Raw genomic sequence first — 19,104 nt, forward strand, 5'->3', positions numbered from 1 at the left:
GTGATTCATCAGTCTTACGTAATACCCAGTGCTCATCACATCACATTCTCTCCTTAATGTTTAGCACCCAGTTACTCCATCCCCCATCCCGCTCCCCTCTAGTGACACTCAGTTTGTTTCCTATGATTCACAGTCTCTTATGGTTTGTCTCTCTCTGATTTCATTTTGTTTTATTTTTTCCTCTCTTCCCCTATGATCTTCTGTTTTGTTTCTTAAATTCCACATGAGTGAGATCATATGATAATGTCTTTCTCTGATAGACTTATTTCACTGAGCATAATATCCTCTAGTTACAACCACATCATTGCAAATGGCAAGATTTCATTTTTTGATGGCTGAGTAGTAGTCCATTGTATATATACGCCACATCTTCTGTATCCATTCATCTGTTGATGAACATCTGAGCTCTTTCCATTGTCTGGCTATTGTGAACATTGCTGCTATAAACATTGGGGTGCAGGTGCCCTTCAGATCACTACATTTGTATCTTTGGAGTAAATACCCAGTAGTGCAATTTTTGGGTCATAAGGTAGCTCTATTTTCAACTTTTTGAGGAACATCCGTACTGTTTTCTAAAGTGGCTGCACCAGCTTGCATTCCCACTAACAGTGTAAGAGGGTTCCCTTTTCTCCGCATCCTCACCAACATCTGTCATTTCCTGACTTGTTCATTTTAGCCATTCTGACTGGTGTGAGGTGGTATCTCGTTGTGGTTTTGATGTGTATTTCCCTGGTGCTGAGTAATGTGGGGCATTTTTTCATGTGTCTGTTGGCCATTTGTCTTCTTTGACATGTCTGTTCATGTCTTCTGCCCATTTCTTGATTGGATTATTTGTTCTTTGGGTGTTGAGTTTGATAAGTTCTTTATGGATTTTGGACAGTTTTAATATATCTTAACTTCACAGACACATCCTTACCCTAAATTAAAAGAAGGACACTTTATACTTCTAAAATTGATAGAAGCTACAAATTAGCACTTTTTCCCCAGAGATTCGGTTGCTAAACATGTACCATCACATTTACAGCCACATTTATACACCACATCTGAAGCAACTTGCCATCTAGCAATAAATCCAATATAGCCATATTTCCGTCTAACATTAGAACATTATCTGTCCTTTCATTTGAGCTACAGATCAAGTATTTGGCTTTCATCTTAGGGGTTATGCTATTTGAAAAATGTTTATTTAAAAACATTTGAAGCACACTCAAGCCAGGCAGTTGAGTAACCTCTGAGAGACACATGGAAAAGAAACACAAGAGAGACCCCCAGAGTCATTTTCCCACCTGTTTTTTATTGTTTTGTTGTTGTGTTTAAATGCATAAAAATTGAATTGTGCATAAATTAAATACATGATTGGTACATGCTAATAAGTTACACTTTATAATTTTCTAGTCATTTATATAGATTTTTGTCATTTAGTGCATCAGAAATTCTATAATATAGATAGGGATGAAAATGACTTGCCAGAGACTGCTAAATGATTTGCATATATTCAATCATTTATTTTCATAACCATCCTGTAGATACTGTTCTTATTCTAATTTTAAAAATGAAGAAAAGTCAAGTAAACCACCACAGTCACACAGTTACTAGGGTATAGTAAGGACTGAAACTCACAGGAGCGGGGCTCCAAGGCATTTTACTTATTCCCTAAGCCACATTACCTATTTCACAGATAAAGAAATCAGAGTCTAGAGATTGCAGTCACTTAATTAATTCCTGCCACTAGGCTTTTCTTGAGGGAAGAAAAAAACAACTTTTAAAAATAGAAATATTTTCAAGAAATAGAAATATTTTTCTTCTAGCATGACATCCTTTACCCTGCACTCGTTTCTGGAAAGCTAAATAAATAAGCTGCAGACCTTTCTGGTGCCCAAGGCAGGGAAACATGAGGTTTGAAGCATAAATAATGTATTATTTCCTCCCAGGAAAGACTGGCCAAGTGTCATGGCACACAGTGTGGCTTCTGTAGCCCAGGGATGGTGATGTCCATCTACACACTGCTGAGAAACCACCCAGAGCCAACCCCGGAGCAGATAACCAAAGCCCTTGGAGGTGAGCCTTCTTGGTCTTCTGTAGGCAGGGCCCAGGGTGGGAAGTGCCTGAGTAACTAGGACAGGAAATCCCAGCCCACGGAGAGACAATATGGCACACTTTGAGGTTCCAGGCACTTGGCTAACATGAAGACTTCTTTAGTACCTTTAATACTTTCCAGGAAGTATTGTCTTCCTTTTGTAAGCAGTGGTGCCAAGAACTGGGACAATATTGGTTTCATCACAAAGCTTTCTTCCTTAATGGATCCCAGTGTCACTCTACAAAAGCATTCAAATAGGCTCTTTCTAAGACTTATAATATTATCTTTTCCAAATGTGGAAATTTGGGTAGTGTGGAAGAATGAGATTTTGTTGTTTATTCTTAAGTTAGTCTGTTAGAGTCATTCGCTAACTCTACCTACTACACTTACTTTTATAGATTGGATAGACTTTCAGATACTTTACTTTTTATGTTCTGGTTGGATTAGGAAGTCAAGGGCAGCAGCTAGTTATCACAAGTAACTTAGTGAGCAACTCAGTCTCCTAAAATGAAATAACTATCAAATTTATATGAATAAACACAATTTTCAAAAAAAAAAAAAAGCATGTTAACAAATGAAGTTTTTTGTAACAAACACACCCACTTTCAAGGTAATTGTCCCCTAGTTCTTAGAAGAAAGCTGTGAAAGTAAACTTCTAAATATTACAAGAAAGCTCTTTGTCCCTTTCAGCAGATAGTCTTAGACAGAAATTCAGTATTATGATGAAAAGATGTAGACTAAAACAAAGTAAAATATGCAACTTAAATTTTATGATAAGTGGTATATAAAAATTCTCTAATATTTTCCCTTGTTTCTCAAAAAATTCTTCACTTAAAATTTTTCAGTTTTATATAAAGTACTTCTAAAATTTTGGCCTATGATTTCAATTATCATTTTAACCCAGGCCAAATGGATAATCTTTATTCAATGAAATAAGCCATACTGATGAGGAATTGAGAGCTTAAAAAAGCAGAGATCCTATGATTTGCCTTACTTGTTGTTTGGGGGCTTTTTTCATATACACAGTCTTAGATGGGTTATTTCCTCCCAGATTCTGTGCCAATAATTCACATAACAACCATAAGGGGATGGTGCTAAAAGTTTGGCTAAATTGATGAAGTATTATGCGGGGTGTGGATAATTTGGAGAACATATTTTGGTTCACAATCCATTTACTTGAACTCTTTCTAGAATTATAAATGCTAGCCACACTGACGACCTTCATGTTCGTATTTTTAAGGGAAACAATAACATAAAATAAAATTTAAAGTAATGTTATGGCACATAACATTCTAAAATGGTCAACTGATATATATCACCACTTCATTTAATCTTGTCTTTCTCTTCAAGACTAAGGGAAAAGAATTTTTTTAATTTCATCTATTTTTTTCCCTTAGAATCAGAAGAATCTCTACAGTGGGCACTATTAGCATTCTTTTGGTGAGACTTTCATAGGGCTTGTAGACTTGCCATTCGGTTGTGTAGCCAAGAAAACAAAACAAAAAACTCTGATACTAGCTCTCTCTAGCCTATAATGTTTGCTTATAGTTTATCAGAGAAAAGGTGTCCATTGCCTCTTAAATACTTATATATCATGCCATGTAGTTATGTTTTAGACCTTTCAGCTCCTTTCCTCGACTCCAAAGGGAGACTTAATTCACACACTTCTATATTCTTTCTTCTTAGCAAAAGGAAAGATAGATTATGGAATCTGAATCCATTCTTGAGCATGTAGTTTCTTTCTAAACTATTCTTGTTCTAAAAACAAAAACAAAGGAGTATACCTATTAACCAAGTTTCCGCATGACTCACTGGCATCAAGCTTTTACACTTCTGGATGTTTAAATCTACCCAATCCACACATTTATTTTGCTTCTGAAATTGTTAAACTGCATTTAAACATAATAATTTTATATTTATTTTTACTATAAAAATAACGTATTCCTATTATGAAAAATGCAAAAAAAAATTAAAAGGGAAAAACTCATTCATATTTCTACCCTCAGGAAACAATCACAATCAGATACTTCTGTTTCCTTTCAGTCTTTTCTATGCATAGTTTTTGTTTTCTTATTTTAAATACTTGTGACTACTATATATGAACTTATATTGTTTATACAATTTTAACAGTATAACATAAGAGTTTTTCCATGTTATTAAAACCTCCTCATAAATATCATTTATACTGGCTGCAAAATTTGAATATACTTTGTAAAAAGACAGACTTTTCCTCACCTTTTCCACCATGCTTTGGAAATATTGACTGATTAAGAGCAGCCCAGGTGGCTCAGCAATTTAGAGCCGCCTTCAGCCCAGGGCGTGGTCCTGGAGACCCAGGATCAAGTCCCACATGGGGCTCCCTGCATGGAGCCTGCATTTCCCTCTGCCTGTGTCTCTGCCTCCCTCTCTCTGTGTCTCTCATGAATAAATTAATAAAATCCTTTTTTTTAAAAAAAGGAAATATTAACTGATTAAAAGAATGCCAGGTACTTATTGAACACCTATTGTTCTGTCCTGGGAGGGTTCATGAACATCCAAGACACTCATCGCCTTCTCTAGGAACTTAAGATCCATTGAGGGAGATGAAGCAAGTACATAAATGACTCTACTCCAACATAGTTGATGATAGGCCTATCAGCAGATGGATCCAGACAGTGAGTGGTACAGCTCTGGCTGGGGTGTCAGAGTAGACCCCATGGAAAAGGGGGATGGGCCTTTTAAATTAAAAGGGCCTTGAAAAATGGATACACTCTCCCTAAGAAAACACGGGAGAGAGAAAAGACCATGTAAGAAAAGCTTAGCAAATAGACACATATGAGATGTTATGGGAGGGGCAGGGTTACATGAGTTAGGACAGGCCTAGGAAATAAGGCAGGAAGAGTTGATTGAAAAAATTATGGAAACCTTTGTGATATTTCAGGAAGAAAATGTAATCACAGGGGATCCCTGGGTGGCGCAGCGGTTTGGCGCCTGCCTTTGGCCCAGGGCGCGATCCTGGAGACCCGGGATCGAATCCCACGTCAGGCTCCCGGTGCATGGAGCCTGCTTCTCCCTCTGCCTATGTCTCTGCCTCTCTCTCTCTCTGTGTGACTATCATAAATAAATAAAAATTAAAAAAAAAAAAAAAAAAAGAAAATGTAATCACAAGATTTTTTTTTTGTAAGAATATCTGTTCCCAAGAGAAAAAAAAAAAGAATCTAATTACTAATAGAGCTATTTCACTGAAAAAATGAAGCACAAATAAGCAATATATTTCATTATCATTCCTTAAAAGTTGACCTCTTTTAAAAAAAATTTTTTTTTAAAATTTATTTGAGAGAGAGCACATACAACCCTGGGGGAGGAGCAAAGGGGGAGGGAGAGGCAGACTCCCCACTGAGCAGGGAACACTTAGATGATGTCAACAATAAAGATGCGGGGCCCAACCCAGGACCTGAGGATCATGACTTGAACCAAACGCAGATACTTAACCAACTAAGCCACCCAGTCGCCCCAAAATTTGTCTCTTCTTAATCAGGTAACTTGTGCCGCTGTACTGGATACCGAACAATTGTAGAAAGTGGAAAAACTTTCTGTAGGGTAAGTTAAAATAAAAAAAATTTTTCAGTTGACTTAATACCTTAATATACATTTGCATAAAATCATCTATTGCATTCATTTGTTTCTAAAATACCCTCATGTTGACCTTTTTTTCTTAAAGATTTCATTTATCTATTTGAGAGAGAGAGAGCACACATTAAAGGGAGAGGGAGAAGCAGTCTCCCTGCAGAGCAGGGAACCTGATGTGGGGCTTGATCCGAGGACCCCAGGATCATGACCTGAGCCAAAAGCAGAGGCTTAAAAACTGAGCCACCCAGGTACCCCTATGTTGAAACCATTGAAAGTTGTTGAATGCCACTGTTGGTATTTTTTAAATAAACCTTTAGCATGTGTCTTATTTATAGCCCTAAATTAAGCACTTTCCTAAGAAGTAAAGTATATGGTAACATGACTTCAAGAAATGCAAACTCTACTAAGAAATAGTCTCTATTATTTTAGATTAATAGACTAAGACTATAGACATTTTTTTTTATTTATGATAGTCACATCAGAGAGAGAGAGAGAGAGAGAGAGAGAGAGGCAGAAGCAGGCAGGCTCCATGCACCGGGAGCCTGACGTGGGATTCGATCCCGGGTCTCCAGGATCACGCCCTGGGCCAAAGGCAGGTGCCAAACCGCTGCGCCACCCAGGGATCCCGACTATAGACATTTTAAAGAAAAATAGGGATCCCTGGGTGGCGCAGCGGTTTGGCACCTGCCTTTGGCCCAGGGCGTGATCCTGGAGACCGGGATCGAATCCAACGTCGGGCTCCCGGTGCATGGAGCCTGCTTCTCCCTCTGCCTGTGTCTCTGCGCCTCTCTCTCTCTCTCTGTGACTATCATAAATAAAAAAAATAAAAATATAAAAAAAAAGAAAAATATATAGACTAAGAAATAATAAAAGCATAATTGAAAAGCAAGGTATTTAAAGTTCAGTGTATTCTCTATGCCATATGTATCAGTTTTAAAAGAACGTGGTAGATTAAAGAGAATTAAAGAGCAGGAAGGGAGGCACAAAGGAAACATTGGAGAAGGGGAATTTTGAGCTAGGTCTTAAAAGAAGTGATAGAAATGAATGGGTGAAGAGAAGCCAGTAGAAAATTCCAGGTAAGAAAATGCATGGAAGTAGGAAAATGAAGGATGTCCACTGTTCACTAGGAAACTGATGTGGCCTAATGCAGGGAGTAAAAAGATATTATTCTGGGCTAAGGAATTTAGACTGAAAGTTGATAACCAATGTATGGTCATTGTCTGTTCTCAAGCTGGGAGTAACATGGAAACGGTATTTCAAAGGGAAAATTCTTGGCATCTGCTAAGAAGGATAAGCTTAAAAAGGGATGAGGGCTTGGGCTAGTGCAGTCTCCCATGAATGAGGGAGTGAGGACCTAGACCAGTGTGGCAGATATGAAAGGTAACTTTCAGCAAGGGGATTGCCAGAATCATAACCTCCAGACAGTAAAGGATACAATCAGGAAGAAATCCAAGTCATCCTCAAAGTTAAAAGATTAAGGAACCAGACAGGATGAAAGAAATTGGAAAAGAATGATTTAGTGTATGGCACGGGGTGGGGGAAGCTGTAGTTTTGAGATATATCAAGTTTCAGAACGTGAAATACCACGTTTTAGTTATCATGGGTTTCTAGCACCCATATTTTATGGTAAAAATTAATTTTATATAATTTTGGTTGACCAAAAACAACTCAAGGTATATAAGTTAATTCCAAATACCAAAAAATCTCTTGAAAAAAAATCTACTTTTAGGCCAATAATGAAGAATCTAAAAAGCTTTACAAACTACAGCTATTTTGAAATCCTGGGTAAGATACCATTCATGTCGAACCATATGAATCAGTCTTCCACCATTGTAACTCACAAAAACAGCAACTTCATATGATTCATGATTCAACTTAGTATTATGTGATTACTTTCCTGGTGACCAAATCTAACTATTATACAAAGATAGGTATCTTTATCTCACTCCCGTGAGTTCCCACATTCAGCCATTTACCATCTGTTCCTTTATTGTGCACCTCCTTCTCTCAAAATCCAAATCCATTCTTAAGTCTGTAGAAAATTCCTTACAGGTAAAAATACCAGCCACCACTTCTGCAGCACTTCCTATGTATCAGATACTGTGCATATCTTTTGCATACTTACATCAAACAGACCTGGTTGGGAGGGGTTTTATTTTCCTAATTTAAAACACTGAACCCAGTTACTATGTGTTAAAGCAAGAACTGGAACCCAGGCTTCCTTGACTCCATGTACAAAGTCAAACCATAGGTCTCCAAAGCACACCAAAGCCTTGGGTTGTGCCTACACGTGAAAAGGATAAACAAGAATGAAAATAATTGGCTAGAGTTGCAGTAACTGACCAGTGAATTCAAGCCAAAAACATTACTTTGGGTCTGCATGAAGTGTCCTGAAAATTAAGGTAACCACTTTCCTAAGAAGTAAAGTATACGGTAACCCATTATGAATGGGTTTGGGACTTAAAAATGGTTGGGACTTGAATCATCAAAAAAATTCAGAATAGCTCCAATAACACCCAAATAAAACTCAGGTTTTCAGTTTATTTTTGTGTATAGAAAGTCTTAAGTGGAAGCACCTGGGTGACTCAATGGTTGAGCTTCTGCCTTTGGCTCGGGTTGTGATTCCAAGGTCCTGGGATTGAGTCCCACATCAGGCTCCCCACAGGGAGCCTGCTTCTCCCTCTGCCTATGTCTCTGCCTCTCTCTGCGTGTCTCTCAGGAATAAATAAATAAAATCTTGAAAAAGAAAAGAAAAGAAAAGAAAGAGAGAGGAAAGAAAGAAAGAAAGAAAGAAAGAAAGAAAGAAGAGAGAGAGAGAGAGAAAGAAAGAAAGAAAGAAAGAAAGAAAGAAGAAAGAAAGAAGAAGGAAGGAAGGAAAGAGAGAGAAAGAGAGAGAGAAAGAAAGAAAGAGAGAGAGAGAAAGAAAGAAAGAAAGAAAGAAAGAAAGAAAGAAAGAAAGAAAGAAAGAAAGAAAGAAAGAAGAAAGAAGGAAGGAAGGAAGGAAGGAAGGAAGGAAGGAAGGAAGGAAGGAAGGAAGGAAGGAAGGAAGGAAGGGAGAAAGAGAGAAAGAAGGTCTAAAAGGCAGTTTGCCTTCCTAGGACTTCATTAAAGATACATGGTATATCACTCTTATGATTAAAGAAAAGCCTTTTTTTGTTTGTTTGTTTTTTAAATTATCACCTTGTTAACTCCTCCATTTACCTCACTGTAGTGGAAGCCTTGGCTCTCTGAGCCCATCCTCGTCTGATCTCCTTCACGATCCCCTGAGATTTGAGTGATACATTAACAAGACTATCATAGCATGGTTACAGGCTCCCTGTAATTTTCCCTAATTGTTCAGTGATGGAAGAGCTAGTTCTCCACTCCACCCCATTACAGAGCCCTTGAAGACAAGGACATGCTCTGTTACTTCTTCCATAGCTTCTGTAGGGCCTGGGGACTGCAAGTACTAGGGTTGATGTTTTAAGAATTAACCAACTAATTTGTTCTAAATTCTTGTATTACCTTAAAAGGAATCAACTGTTTGTGGAATGAAAAGTTCAGGAAAATGTTGCATGGATCAAGAAGAGAGGTCTTTTGTAAATAGACAGGAAAAAGTAAGTATCTGGTGTTCCACTTCAGTTAGGATAGCCTGAAAAATACCCACATAAATCCAAGTGCATTCATTTCCTGTTCTTTTCAGTGAGTAAAGTAAAAGGAAGAGTATTCAGGGAGTAAAGAGTCTTAAAACACTTCAAAAATTAGCAGGCTAGTGACTTTCATGAGACCAATCACCACAAAGCATTTCCCTTCAGAAGCATTACAACTTTCTGTGCCTTAATCTGGTTTACCACCACCCCTCCCCACAAGTAGTAGAGATGTAAGCATCTTCATGCTCATGGCAAATAAATATCTGTTAATAATACCTGAGACCCAGGACAGAAGCTTAAAACCTAATTCCTGATGCCAAAGGAGGAAGCCCAGAGTCCAGTAAATCTGCCCAGGAAACCATTACAGTCCTCTAAGGGTGGGCAAAATTCTATTCAGGGGTACTCTGTGGCTCTGGCACCTGCATTTTGTGTCCGGGGTGTCAGAAGTATGGCCCTGACTCTGAAGTCTCACATTTAGAAATTCTTGTATGTTTTTCAGTAACGCTGAAGTTCCATTTGTATTTTTTGTTTTGTTTTGTTGAGATATGTACCAAACTGTATAATGAAGATGAATTCCAGCCCTTGGATCCATCCCAGGAACCTATATTCCCTCCTGAACTAATAGTAAGATGCTTTACTTTTGATGTCTCATAACATGACGTGGTACAAGCCTTTTTGCAGTATGCTATGAAATTATGAATTTTAGATATTAAAAGGTGGAAGTGTGTCCAATGCAATAAACCATTGTTATGAATTTGTTCGGTTCCACTATAAGTAACTTCAAGCAGATAGCTTAGAAGAGTGGTACTGCCAGGACCTCAAATATGCTTTGGTTCACCTCTTCAGTTGAAGATCCTGAGCTCAGAGAGTATAGGTAACTTACTCAAGGTCACACACCTACACTGTGAGATATATTAAAGATATTTTGTAAAAAAAAAAAAAAAAAAAAGATATTTTGTAAAATGATACTTATTATAATGGAATTACACTATTCTTATATTAGCCTCTGTGATCCCAACTCAGTGGGGAGAAATAGAGAGAGAAGAATATAAATGGTGTGTGTATGCTCATCATTCTATTCCATGACTCTATGCGCAGAAGAGAACATGAGATGGGGGATATGATTCTACTGGCTCCCTAGAAGGTCACAGTCCCCACACAGCCCTCTGCCTGTGGGAACTTGGACTCACTATTTAAAGAGTATACACATACACATGACATATATACGTATGTATGTGTAAAGAGAGAGTCGTTTAAAAAAATGATTTACACTATGCCTGGTAAATGATTTAAGAGGTTTTTCAAGGATAATTTTGCCATAAGCAATTTTTGTCATACCAAAACACCTAATTCCCAAAGATGAGGCCCCTTTGAGTCACTGTTAGGGCAGAACTAGAACAAGAAGCCTGCAGACTAAGACACTTTCACTATACCATGATGCGTCCTCTTCAGACACTCACTTCACAAATATAGATGGAGTTTGCTCTACTCTACATGCAGTTGTTGATGGACAGATACCTATTATGATGTTTACTCAGTGATGCCCATGTGAATCTTATCAATCTAAGTAGTTTCAAATAGGCCACCTTTTCCCAAGGTAAATCCCAGAAAATTAAAATGACCCATCGGGCCATTTGGACAACCGGAGCAGTGGATATATTCATGGCATGTAGCTCAGCAACCTTCCTCAAAAGGCTATTGGTTTTGTTTCTCTGCAGAGAATGGCAGAAGATCCAAACAAGAGAAGACTGACCTTCCAAGGGGAGAGGACTACCTGGATTGCCCCTGTGACCCTCAACGACCTTCTGGAACTGAAAGCCAATTTCCCTGAAGCCAACCTCATAATGGGAAACACTACAGTGGGTGAGTGGTTTTTAAGCGTGTTCCTTAGTCTAGATTAAGTAACCTACACATTTGTCTCTCTTTTTAAATGCTTCATAAATGCAATTCATTTTAATTAGCAGATACCTATGATCCTTTAGAATGCTTCATTGTTTTCATTTGCAAATGTGTTGTTTGTGTCACAGTATTCACTCTGGATTATCAGTAAGCAACATCTGTTATCACCCATTGACTTCCTTTTCTAATTGCTTTAAATGTTTTTCTCCTTAAGGACCCAGCATTAAATTCAGAGATGAATTCCATCCAGTTTTCATATCTCCACTTGGGCTTCCAGAACTATATTTTGTGGACTGCACAGATGATGGTATGAAACTTCTTTTTTATTGGCTGTTGGTAAGCTATGAATAATTACACACACTAGGCTTATTTGAGCACTTCATAGAATATCTGACCTCATTCGTTCATTCAGAAATATTTATTGAGCACCTACTGCGTGTCCTCTATGAGCTTTATCAAATTCAATTATTCAGTTATGCCACTGAGTACTACATGGTCATAAAAGCCATAATGGTGGAAAGAAGCCATGTCGGTTGTTCAAATATGGAGAAATTGACTAAATATGGAGATTTAAGACATTGGCTGGCCTATAGGAAAGTTTCTTGCCAGATATTACTCCCTGATTCATAAATTTGCTCAAGGCTCAGCCTTTACTCACCTACATTCAAAAAAAAAAAAAATTCTGAGACACAAAATTTGACAAATTAATTGTAACTATCTTATTTTTATAGTCTTCCCACAATTTACCAAATGCTTTCACATCTCATGTTTCTTTTGATCCTCATGATAGTCCTGGTAGGCAGAGATAGCAGGTGGTAGCCTTGGTATCTCCATTCTCCTAAAGAAGATAAAGAATCAAAGGACTTAAATAGCCTCCCCAACTTCACACAGCTAACACATGATCAAGTCAGGACTGGATTCCAGGGTTTCTTACTTCTAGTCAAGTTCTTCCACATAATGCACCAAATAAGGCTATCTGAGAAACATATCCAAACTTAACATTTGAATGGATAACAGGGTATAGGAGGTAAAAATTCTACTTTAAAATAAGGCTCTCCCCAATGACTAAACAGAAATCAAATGAGAAATTATCTGCTTCTCCTCTGATCTGCTAATTTTAAGTCAATCTGCCCATTCATTTTTTTTTTACCTGTTGGAATGTTCATATCAGTGGACTCATAGTAATAAATGAAGCAAGGAGAGGCCAGGCTGGTAAAGGAGAGGGTTGGAGGTAAGGTGTGGAGATACTGGGTTAGGGTGGGGTGGGAGTGAAGAGACTGGGGAGGATGGAGAGCCTATAACACTAAGTCAGTGTTTTCAACCTTTTCATTATTACCTTACTAGGGAGTGATAGACATTTTCCCCCTAATCATTCCTCCATGAAATTTTAATAAATCTTAATATATCTGTTTATGTACAGTATGTATATCAGGGCTTTTTTATACATCAAAAGAGTAAGATTTTTTTTCATCCCCTTTGGGCTGGTACTACTCTTCTTGAGAACGCATGAACTAGATGACATCACTATTCAAAGCATTCCCTGAAAAAACAATTGTAAGGAAAACTGACCCAAGTATAGACAAGTGTCTATTCTTGTTCTTCCGTTAAGGGAACAATATGAAGATATGGCTGTAGAAGAAGGACAAATGGGCAATACAAATGTGTAGGTCACTTCCCCCTTTAGACTTAATGATCTTTTAGATGTCATATAGAATTAGGGCCCTTGGGTGGCTCAGTTGGTTGAGCATCAACTCTTGGTTTTGGTTCAGGTCACAATCTTGGGGTCATAGGATTGAGCCCCACGTGGGACTCTGTGCTCAGCACAGTCTGCTGGAGATTATCTCCCTCTCCCTTTCCTTCTGCTCTTCCCCCTGCTCTCCCCCTCCTCTCTAAAATGAATAAATAAAATCTTTAAAAAAATAAAAACACAAAAATCTTAAAGAATCTTTACTGAAATTTTTATATTTGATCAATTTATTCAGGAAAACACTTTTTTTTTGTTCAGGAAAACACTTAATTGGGAATTAACAAAGTAATAATTTTCAGATATCTGTGGTTGGTATGTCCTAAAATGTATGGCATATATGACTATATACATGACTGAGAAAAAGATTTTGGTACTTGATATTTGGGAATAAAACTAATTGCCAGAAATACCTTTATATTTGTTTTTCTAAGTTAATATAAAAAGAGAAGATACACTTGAAAGATTATTTCTGTGCAGCCCATGCATCTTGTTATAGTTCACTTTCAGTTTATATTCTACTATCTTATTTTCAGGGGTGACAATAGGTGCGGGATACAGCCTGGCCCAGTTGAATGATGCCTTACATCTTATTGTTTTGGAGCAACCAAAGGAGAAGACTAAGACTTACAGTGCTCTCCTGAAGCATCTGAGGACACTTGCCGGAGCCCAGATAAGGAATATGGCGGTATGCACCCTAGTATGCACCCTGTTATAGACAGCGATACAGTCTGTTCAGTTTCACAAAACATTCTGAAGAGGAATCCCCAGGCAATGTTGAACAAATCTCTACAATGTAAGTGTGAGTGTGTGAATGTACCCAAAGTAAGAGTTATCGCACTGCATGTAAGTGTGCATCCAAAGTGAGAGATGGCTTATTATATCACAAGATTATGGTACTGGAGTCTGAAGATGCCCAAATTCTAAATCCATCCTGTCACCCATGAGCAGTATGATCCTGGAGAAGCCACTTGACCTCTGTAGGCCACTATTTCCTCATTCTAAGTGTTAAAGTTCAACCAAATGGACTCTCCAGCTCTATCAGCCTATGAAATATGTCTTATCCAAGGTATAATAAACAAGAGCCTATGTTTTAAAAATACTCTATTATGGCTGTTTCTCTGCACTATGCTCAGTTTCTTAATGTCTGCATCCACATGTCTATTCATGGATGTCCCCCAATTGTCTAGCTTATTGAGGTATCCTTATTATAAAAGATTTAAGAGTAATTGGTGTGGACCACTGCCCATTCCACACGTGATGGAGAGTTCAGTGGGACTTTGAGGGAGGTCATTTCTCCTGATTGTCTCTGCCCCTATTTCTGTCATTCCCAAAATTCACTATATGTTTTTACCTTCTACGTCTTCTGTCTCTTTTTCTGGACCAAGTTATTACTCTCAACATCACCCCTTGCCCACCATCCTCTCAAAGTTTCCCATTCAAGGCTATGTCTGAAGCAATTTTATTGATAATTTGGAGTACCAAAGAAAAACTCTATTGCATAGCAGTACAGCAAGCATCTTGAATGGGAATGCTACATATCCCAGTTCTTCAGAGTTTACTCAGAGTCTATCTAGTCCCCACTTTCCCCCCATATTATTGGACACTCATACTAGCATCAGCTCTCAAAGAAATTTTCTTCTTCATTACACATGGGAAAGGAACATTTTCTCAGGATAAGTGTGAACTGGAGTCAGGGATAGGAATCTTGCACAATATGTAGCCTTGACTATTTAGCTGCCCTAAAACAATACCAGATCATTCTATGAAGCAAAGAAGAGAATTAAAAAATTAGATTAAAACTTACACAAATCACTATACATGTAACTCTTTATTTGTCAAATAACTAGCTTTAAAAAAAATGCTATCTCTTTTTATTTAGACTTTAGGAGGACATGTGGTGAGCAGACCTAATTTTTCTGACCTAAATCCCATTTTAGCAGCAGGAAATGCTACTATCAATCTGCTATCTAAAGGTAAGAGATAAGCTTTGGGCATTCTATTTTTAAATTATCACTGTCAGTTATATAGCTCCTTTCATAAACCATGAACTAGGAACCCAACTATGTCTAACTTAGACTCATCAAATATATAGGCTATATCTACAGTACCTCAAATGTAGGGATGAAATGGAGATTAATTATCCTGTTCTCAGATGTTCTATATCTTGTAGATCAGATAAGTTGCTGAACCTGACAATTTTTCTTAACTATTTGGCCACATTTGTGTACAGTCCAAATTGTAATATCAAAGCATTTTTAAAAATGAAATGTATATCTGCAGTTTTAAAGCTTTATAGCACACTGCATTCAAAGTTTTGTAAAGATGGAAATTTTTCTTATAGGACTTTTCATTTAAGATTTTAAGATTTTATTTTTAAGTAGTCTCTATACCCAGTGTGGGGCTCAAACTCACAATCCCAAGATCAAGAGTCACATGTTCTACTGACTGAGCCAACCAAGTGCTCCTAGGACTTTTCATTCTAAACAAAATCAAATTTGAAGAACATATTACTCATTATTTCTCTCTTTATTCAAAGTCAGCTTAAGCTTTGCCAAAGGAAAATTATTTAAACTTAGTGAAATAACAATAAATGCATCATAGAGCTATTGATGTAAGATACCCTCTCTTTGATTAAAATCACATTTTTAGGGGCACCTGGGTAGCTCAGTCAGCTGAACATCCAAGCCTTGATTTCAGCTCAGGTCATGATCTCAGGGTCATGGGATTGAGTCCCACCTTGGTTTCTACGCTGAGTAGGGAGCCAGCTTGGGATTCTCTCTCCCCCTCTGCTCCTCCCCTCCCCAGCTCACATACATGCTCACTCTCTCTCAAAAAAAAAAAAAAGAGAGAGAGAGAAAAAGAAAAAGAAAAAAGAAAAGAAAAGAAATCACATTTTTAAAATATACAGTGGATCAAATAAGAGAGTATTATAAAGTCTTTAAGAAAAAAAACTCTATTGGGCAGGCCAGGTGGCTCAGCGGTTTAGCTCCGCCTTCAGCCCAGGGTGTGATCCTGAAGGCCCAGGATCGAGTCTTGCATCGGGCTCCCTGCATGGAGCCTGCTTCTCCCTCTGCCTGTGTCTCTGACTCTCTCTCTCTCTCTCTCTCTCTCTCTCCTCTCTGTGTATTCTCATGAATAAATAAATAAAATATTTTTTTAAAAAAAAGAAAAAAGGGATCCCTGGGTGGCGCAGCAGTTTAGCGCCTGCCTTTGGCCCAGGGCGCGATCCTGGAGACCCAGGATCGAATCCCGCTTCGGGCTCCCTGCATGGAGCCTGCTTCTCCCTCTGCCTGTGTCTCTGCCTCTCTCTCTCTCTCCCTGTGACTATCATGAATAAATAAATAAAATCTTTAAAAAATAAAATAAAATAAAATAAAATAAAAAATAATAAAAAAATTTAAAAAACCCTATATATCAGGCATTTCACCTCTGCCACTTGTCCCACCTCTAGCACTTTGAACAGATCATTTAACCTCTCTGGACCTCCGGACCTTAGTTTTCTCATTTGTGAAACACATTGTATTAGGTTGTTTCCAAATACATTTAAAGTTCCTCAAGGCCAAAACTGGGGAGTCGTGTATAATGAATGCTAAGAACCAGAAAAGACTTTTTTTTTTTTTTTTTTAAGATTTTATTTATTTATTTGAGAGAGAGAGAGAGAGAGCCGGCACGAGTGTGGTTAGTTGCACAGGGAGATGAAGAAGCTGACCGGGCAGGAAGCCTCATGTGGGGCTCGACCCCAGGTCCCCAAGATCATGACCTGAGCCGAAAGCAGGCACTTAACCAACAAGCCACCCAGGCACTACCAGAAAAGACTTTTCAGATTATCTAGTCTAACCCTGTCATTTTGCAAATGAGAAACTGGGAGCCTCAAAGATTCTGTGACTTGCCTAAGATGACCCAGCCTAGAAGCTGCAAGTAGGAACCACATCTTTTGGCTTCTAGCTTGCAGTCTCTTTCCACCAGATGCATCACATCTATCCCTTGCTGCATATTCTCCAGTTTAATAAATTCATTCTAATCAGGTCATTTCCTTTAACAGAAGGAAAACGGCAGATTCCTTTGAACAGCCATTTCCTGGAGAGATCCCCTGAAGCCAGCCTTAAATCGGAAGAGATTGTGTTATCTGTTTATATTCCCTACTCTACTCAGGTAAAGGTGCCTTGACTCACTGCGCACTGGCAGGGAGCCCAGCTTGCCCTGAAGGTAGACTTTGGGTATGCTCACAGGAAGGGGCAAATTCTCATGGGACCATTTGATTTCCTTTTATATCAGAACAACATTGTGACTTTCATGGACTCTAGGCACTTTTACCTTTGTGGATCCCTTTCTCCATAAAAAATAAAATAAAATTTTAAAAAATATGACTTTCTCAGTATAAAAAGTCAAGTCTCACTCAGTGTTATATATTCATTATTATTGTATTCATTTTTTTCTTTTGTTTTTAAAAGAAATTAAAAGGAAAACATTTCTTGATATTCTAATAGTGTTGTAGAGTGATAGATGGTGGCTACACTGGGTGAGCAAAGCATAAGGTATAGAGATGTTGAACCATTATGTCGTACACCTGAAACTAATGTAACATTGTGTGTTAACTATGTTAACACATTTCAGTTAACTATACTGAAATTTTTTTTAGTTTTTAAAGAAAAAGTAACATTTCTGTGGGCCCTATCTCACTGCAAACAGAGAGCCCTTTGTGTGAGTTGAATTTTTTACTTCAGATAAATATTCATCTTAGCCAAGATTGTGAAAATTATAATCAGTTTCATCTATAGCGAGTTTCTAGTAAACTGAAAGTTCATTATCATAAAGATACTTCCAAATCAACCAACATTTATTAGCCACTTTAAATAAAATTATTTGTTTATTAACTATCTACCACTCTACATGCCAAGCACAATGCTGAATCCAGAAAACACTACACTTATTTCATAAGACACGGGGTCCTGTCCTCAAAGGTCTCTAAATCTAAGAGGAAGGGCTTGAAATAGGAAATCGCTGACCATCTCAGACAGGGAATGTGTGCACAAAGAGACAGGGTAGTTCCAGTGACAGGGAGAGTCTTCCCTGGGTGTTGCTCTTCCTCTGGAAGAGAGGAAAGATCACTAGAGAGAAGTGGGTGCTCATTCCAGGTGGGAGAACAACTTGGGGATAGAGGCTTGGTGGAGTGGCAGGGTGGCTGGAGCAACACTGTGAGATGTGGCTGGGAGGGAGGCTGGGGCTCCATCACCAAGCAGCTCTATTGTTCCATCAAGGAATTTGTCCATGTCCTAGCAGATAGCCATCTTTGAGGGCCTTTATTAGAGCAAATAAAATCTTAATGAAAAGTGGTATTAGGAATACCAATCTAATAAGAAAAATTGAGGAAAAGCTGATTAGAAGATAACCTGAAGGTTGAATGGCCAGTTGAGAGGCTAATGCAGTAATGCAGTAATTCAGGTGGGTGAGCGAGAGGGTGGTGGCAGCTGGAATAGGGAGGGAAGTCCCCACCTATCAGTATAGTGGAATAAATATGGTCAAATGTGTCTCAAGCATCTCTTTATCACTTTTGCTTTCTAAATAAAATATATTTTATCTTTGACAGGGTCCATGGTGGCACCCCTACCAAGATGGGGCCACACAAATAGGCTTTCCTACTTTGTGGCTCTAATATTTCACACTAGTAATGAGATTAAGCCTAGAATGAGAGATTGAAATCTGGGAGGCACTTTTTTAAAAAATATTTTATTTATTTATTCATGAGAGACACAGGCAGAGGGAGAAGCAGGATCCCTGCAGAAAGCCCAATGTGGGTCTTGATCCCAGGACCCCAGGATCATGACCTGAGCCAAAGGCAGACACTCAACCACTGAGCCACCCAGGTGACCATGGAAAACACTTTAAAGACCACGTGATCCAGTGGTTTCCAAGCTTTTTTCTTTTCTTCCTTTTTTTTTTTTTTAAGAGTAAAACTCTACACACACCTGAATTTTACAGAGAATGCCAAACTGAAACAGTTAAAAGTGGAGGTGTGGTAGTTCATCAGAAGAGGCAGCACACCTCCTGATTTTCCCTTACTGCTCTCAGCAGCCCCAAAGGCACCATCTGATCATATGCAACTTCTCATTTTAAAGAAAATTAAGACCCAAACAGTTTAAATC

General features: G+C 38.2%; 1 protein-coding gene across 5 annotated transcripts in view; it reads left to right on the forward strand.

Moving 5' to 3' along the window:
- LOC112656511 (aldehyde oxidase 4-like) overlaps window positions 1–19,104 on the forward strand; it is a 64,365-nt gene that overhangs the window by 11,911 nt on the left and 33,350 nt on the right. For 4 of the 5 annotated variants that reach the window (XM_025441893.3, XM_049106556.1, XM_049106555.1 and 1 more), the window contains 9 exons: window positions 1,932–2,058; window positions 5,595–5,656; window positions 9,199–9,282; window positions 9,859–9,939; window positions 11,034–11,178; window positions 11,429–11,521; window positions 13,495–13,646; window positions 14,841–14,934; window positions 17,004–17,113. In XM_025441893.3, the coding sequence (XP_025297678.3) occupies window positions 1,932–2,058; window positions 5,595–5,656; window positions 9,199–9,282; window positions 9,859–9,939; window positions 11,034–11,178; window positions 11,429–11,521; window positions 13,495–13,646; window positions 14,841–14,934; window positions 17,004–17,113 (948 nt within the window). Of the gene's footprint in view, window positions 1–1,928; window positions 2,059–5,594; window positions 5,657–9,198; window positions 9,283–9,858; window positions 9,940–11,033; window positions 11,179–11,428; window positions 11,522–13,494; window positions 13,647–14,840; window positions 14,935–17,003; window positions 17,114–19,104 lie in introns of those variants that run through there. The other variant, XM_049106558.1, reaches the window with a different exon arrangement.

The sequence above is a fragment of the Canis lupus genome, chromosome 37 (genome assembly GCF_003254725.2).
Source record: "Canis lupus dingo isolate Sandy chromosome 37, ASM325472v2, whole genome shotgun sequence".
Lineage (NCBI taxonomy): Eukaryota > Metazoa > Chordata > Mammalia > Carnivora > Canidae > Canis > Canis lupus.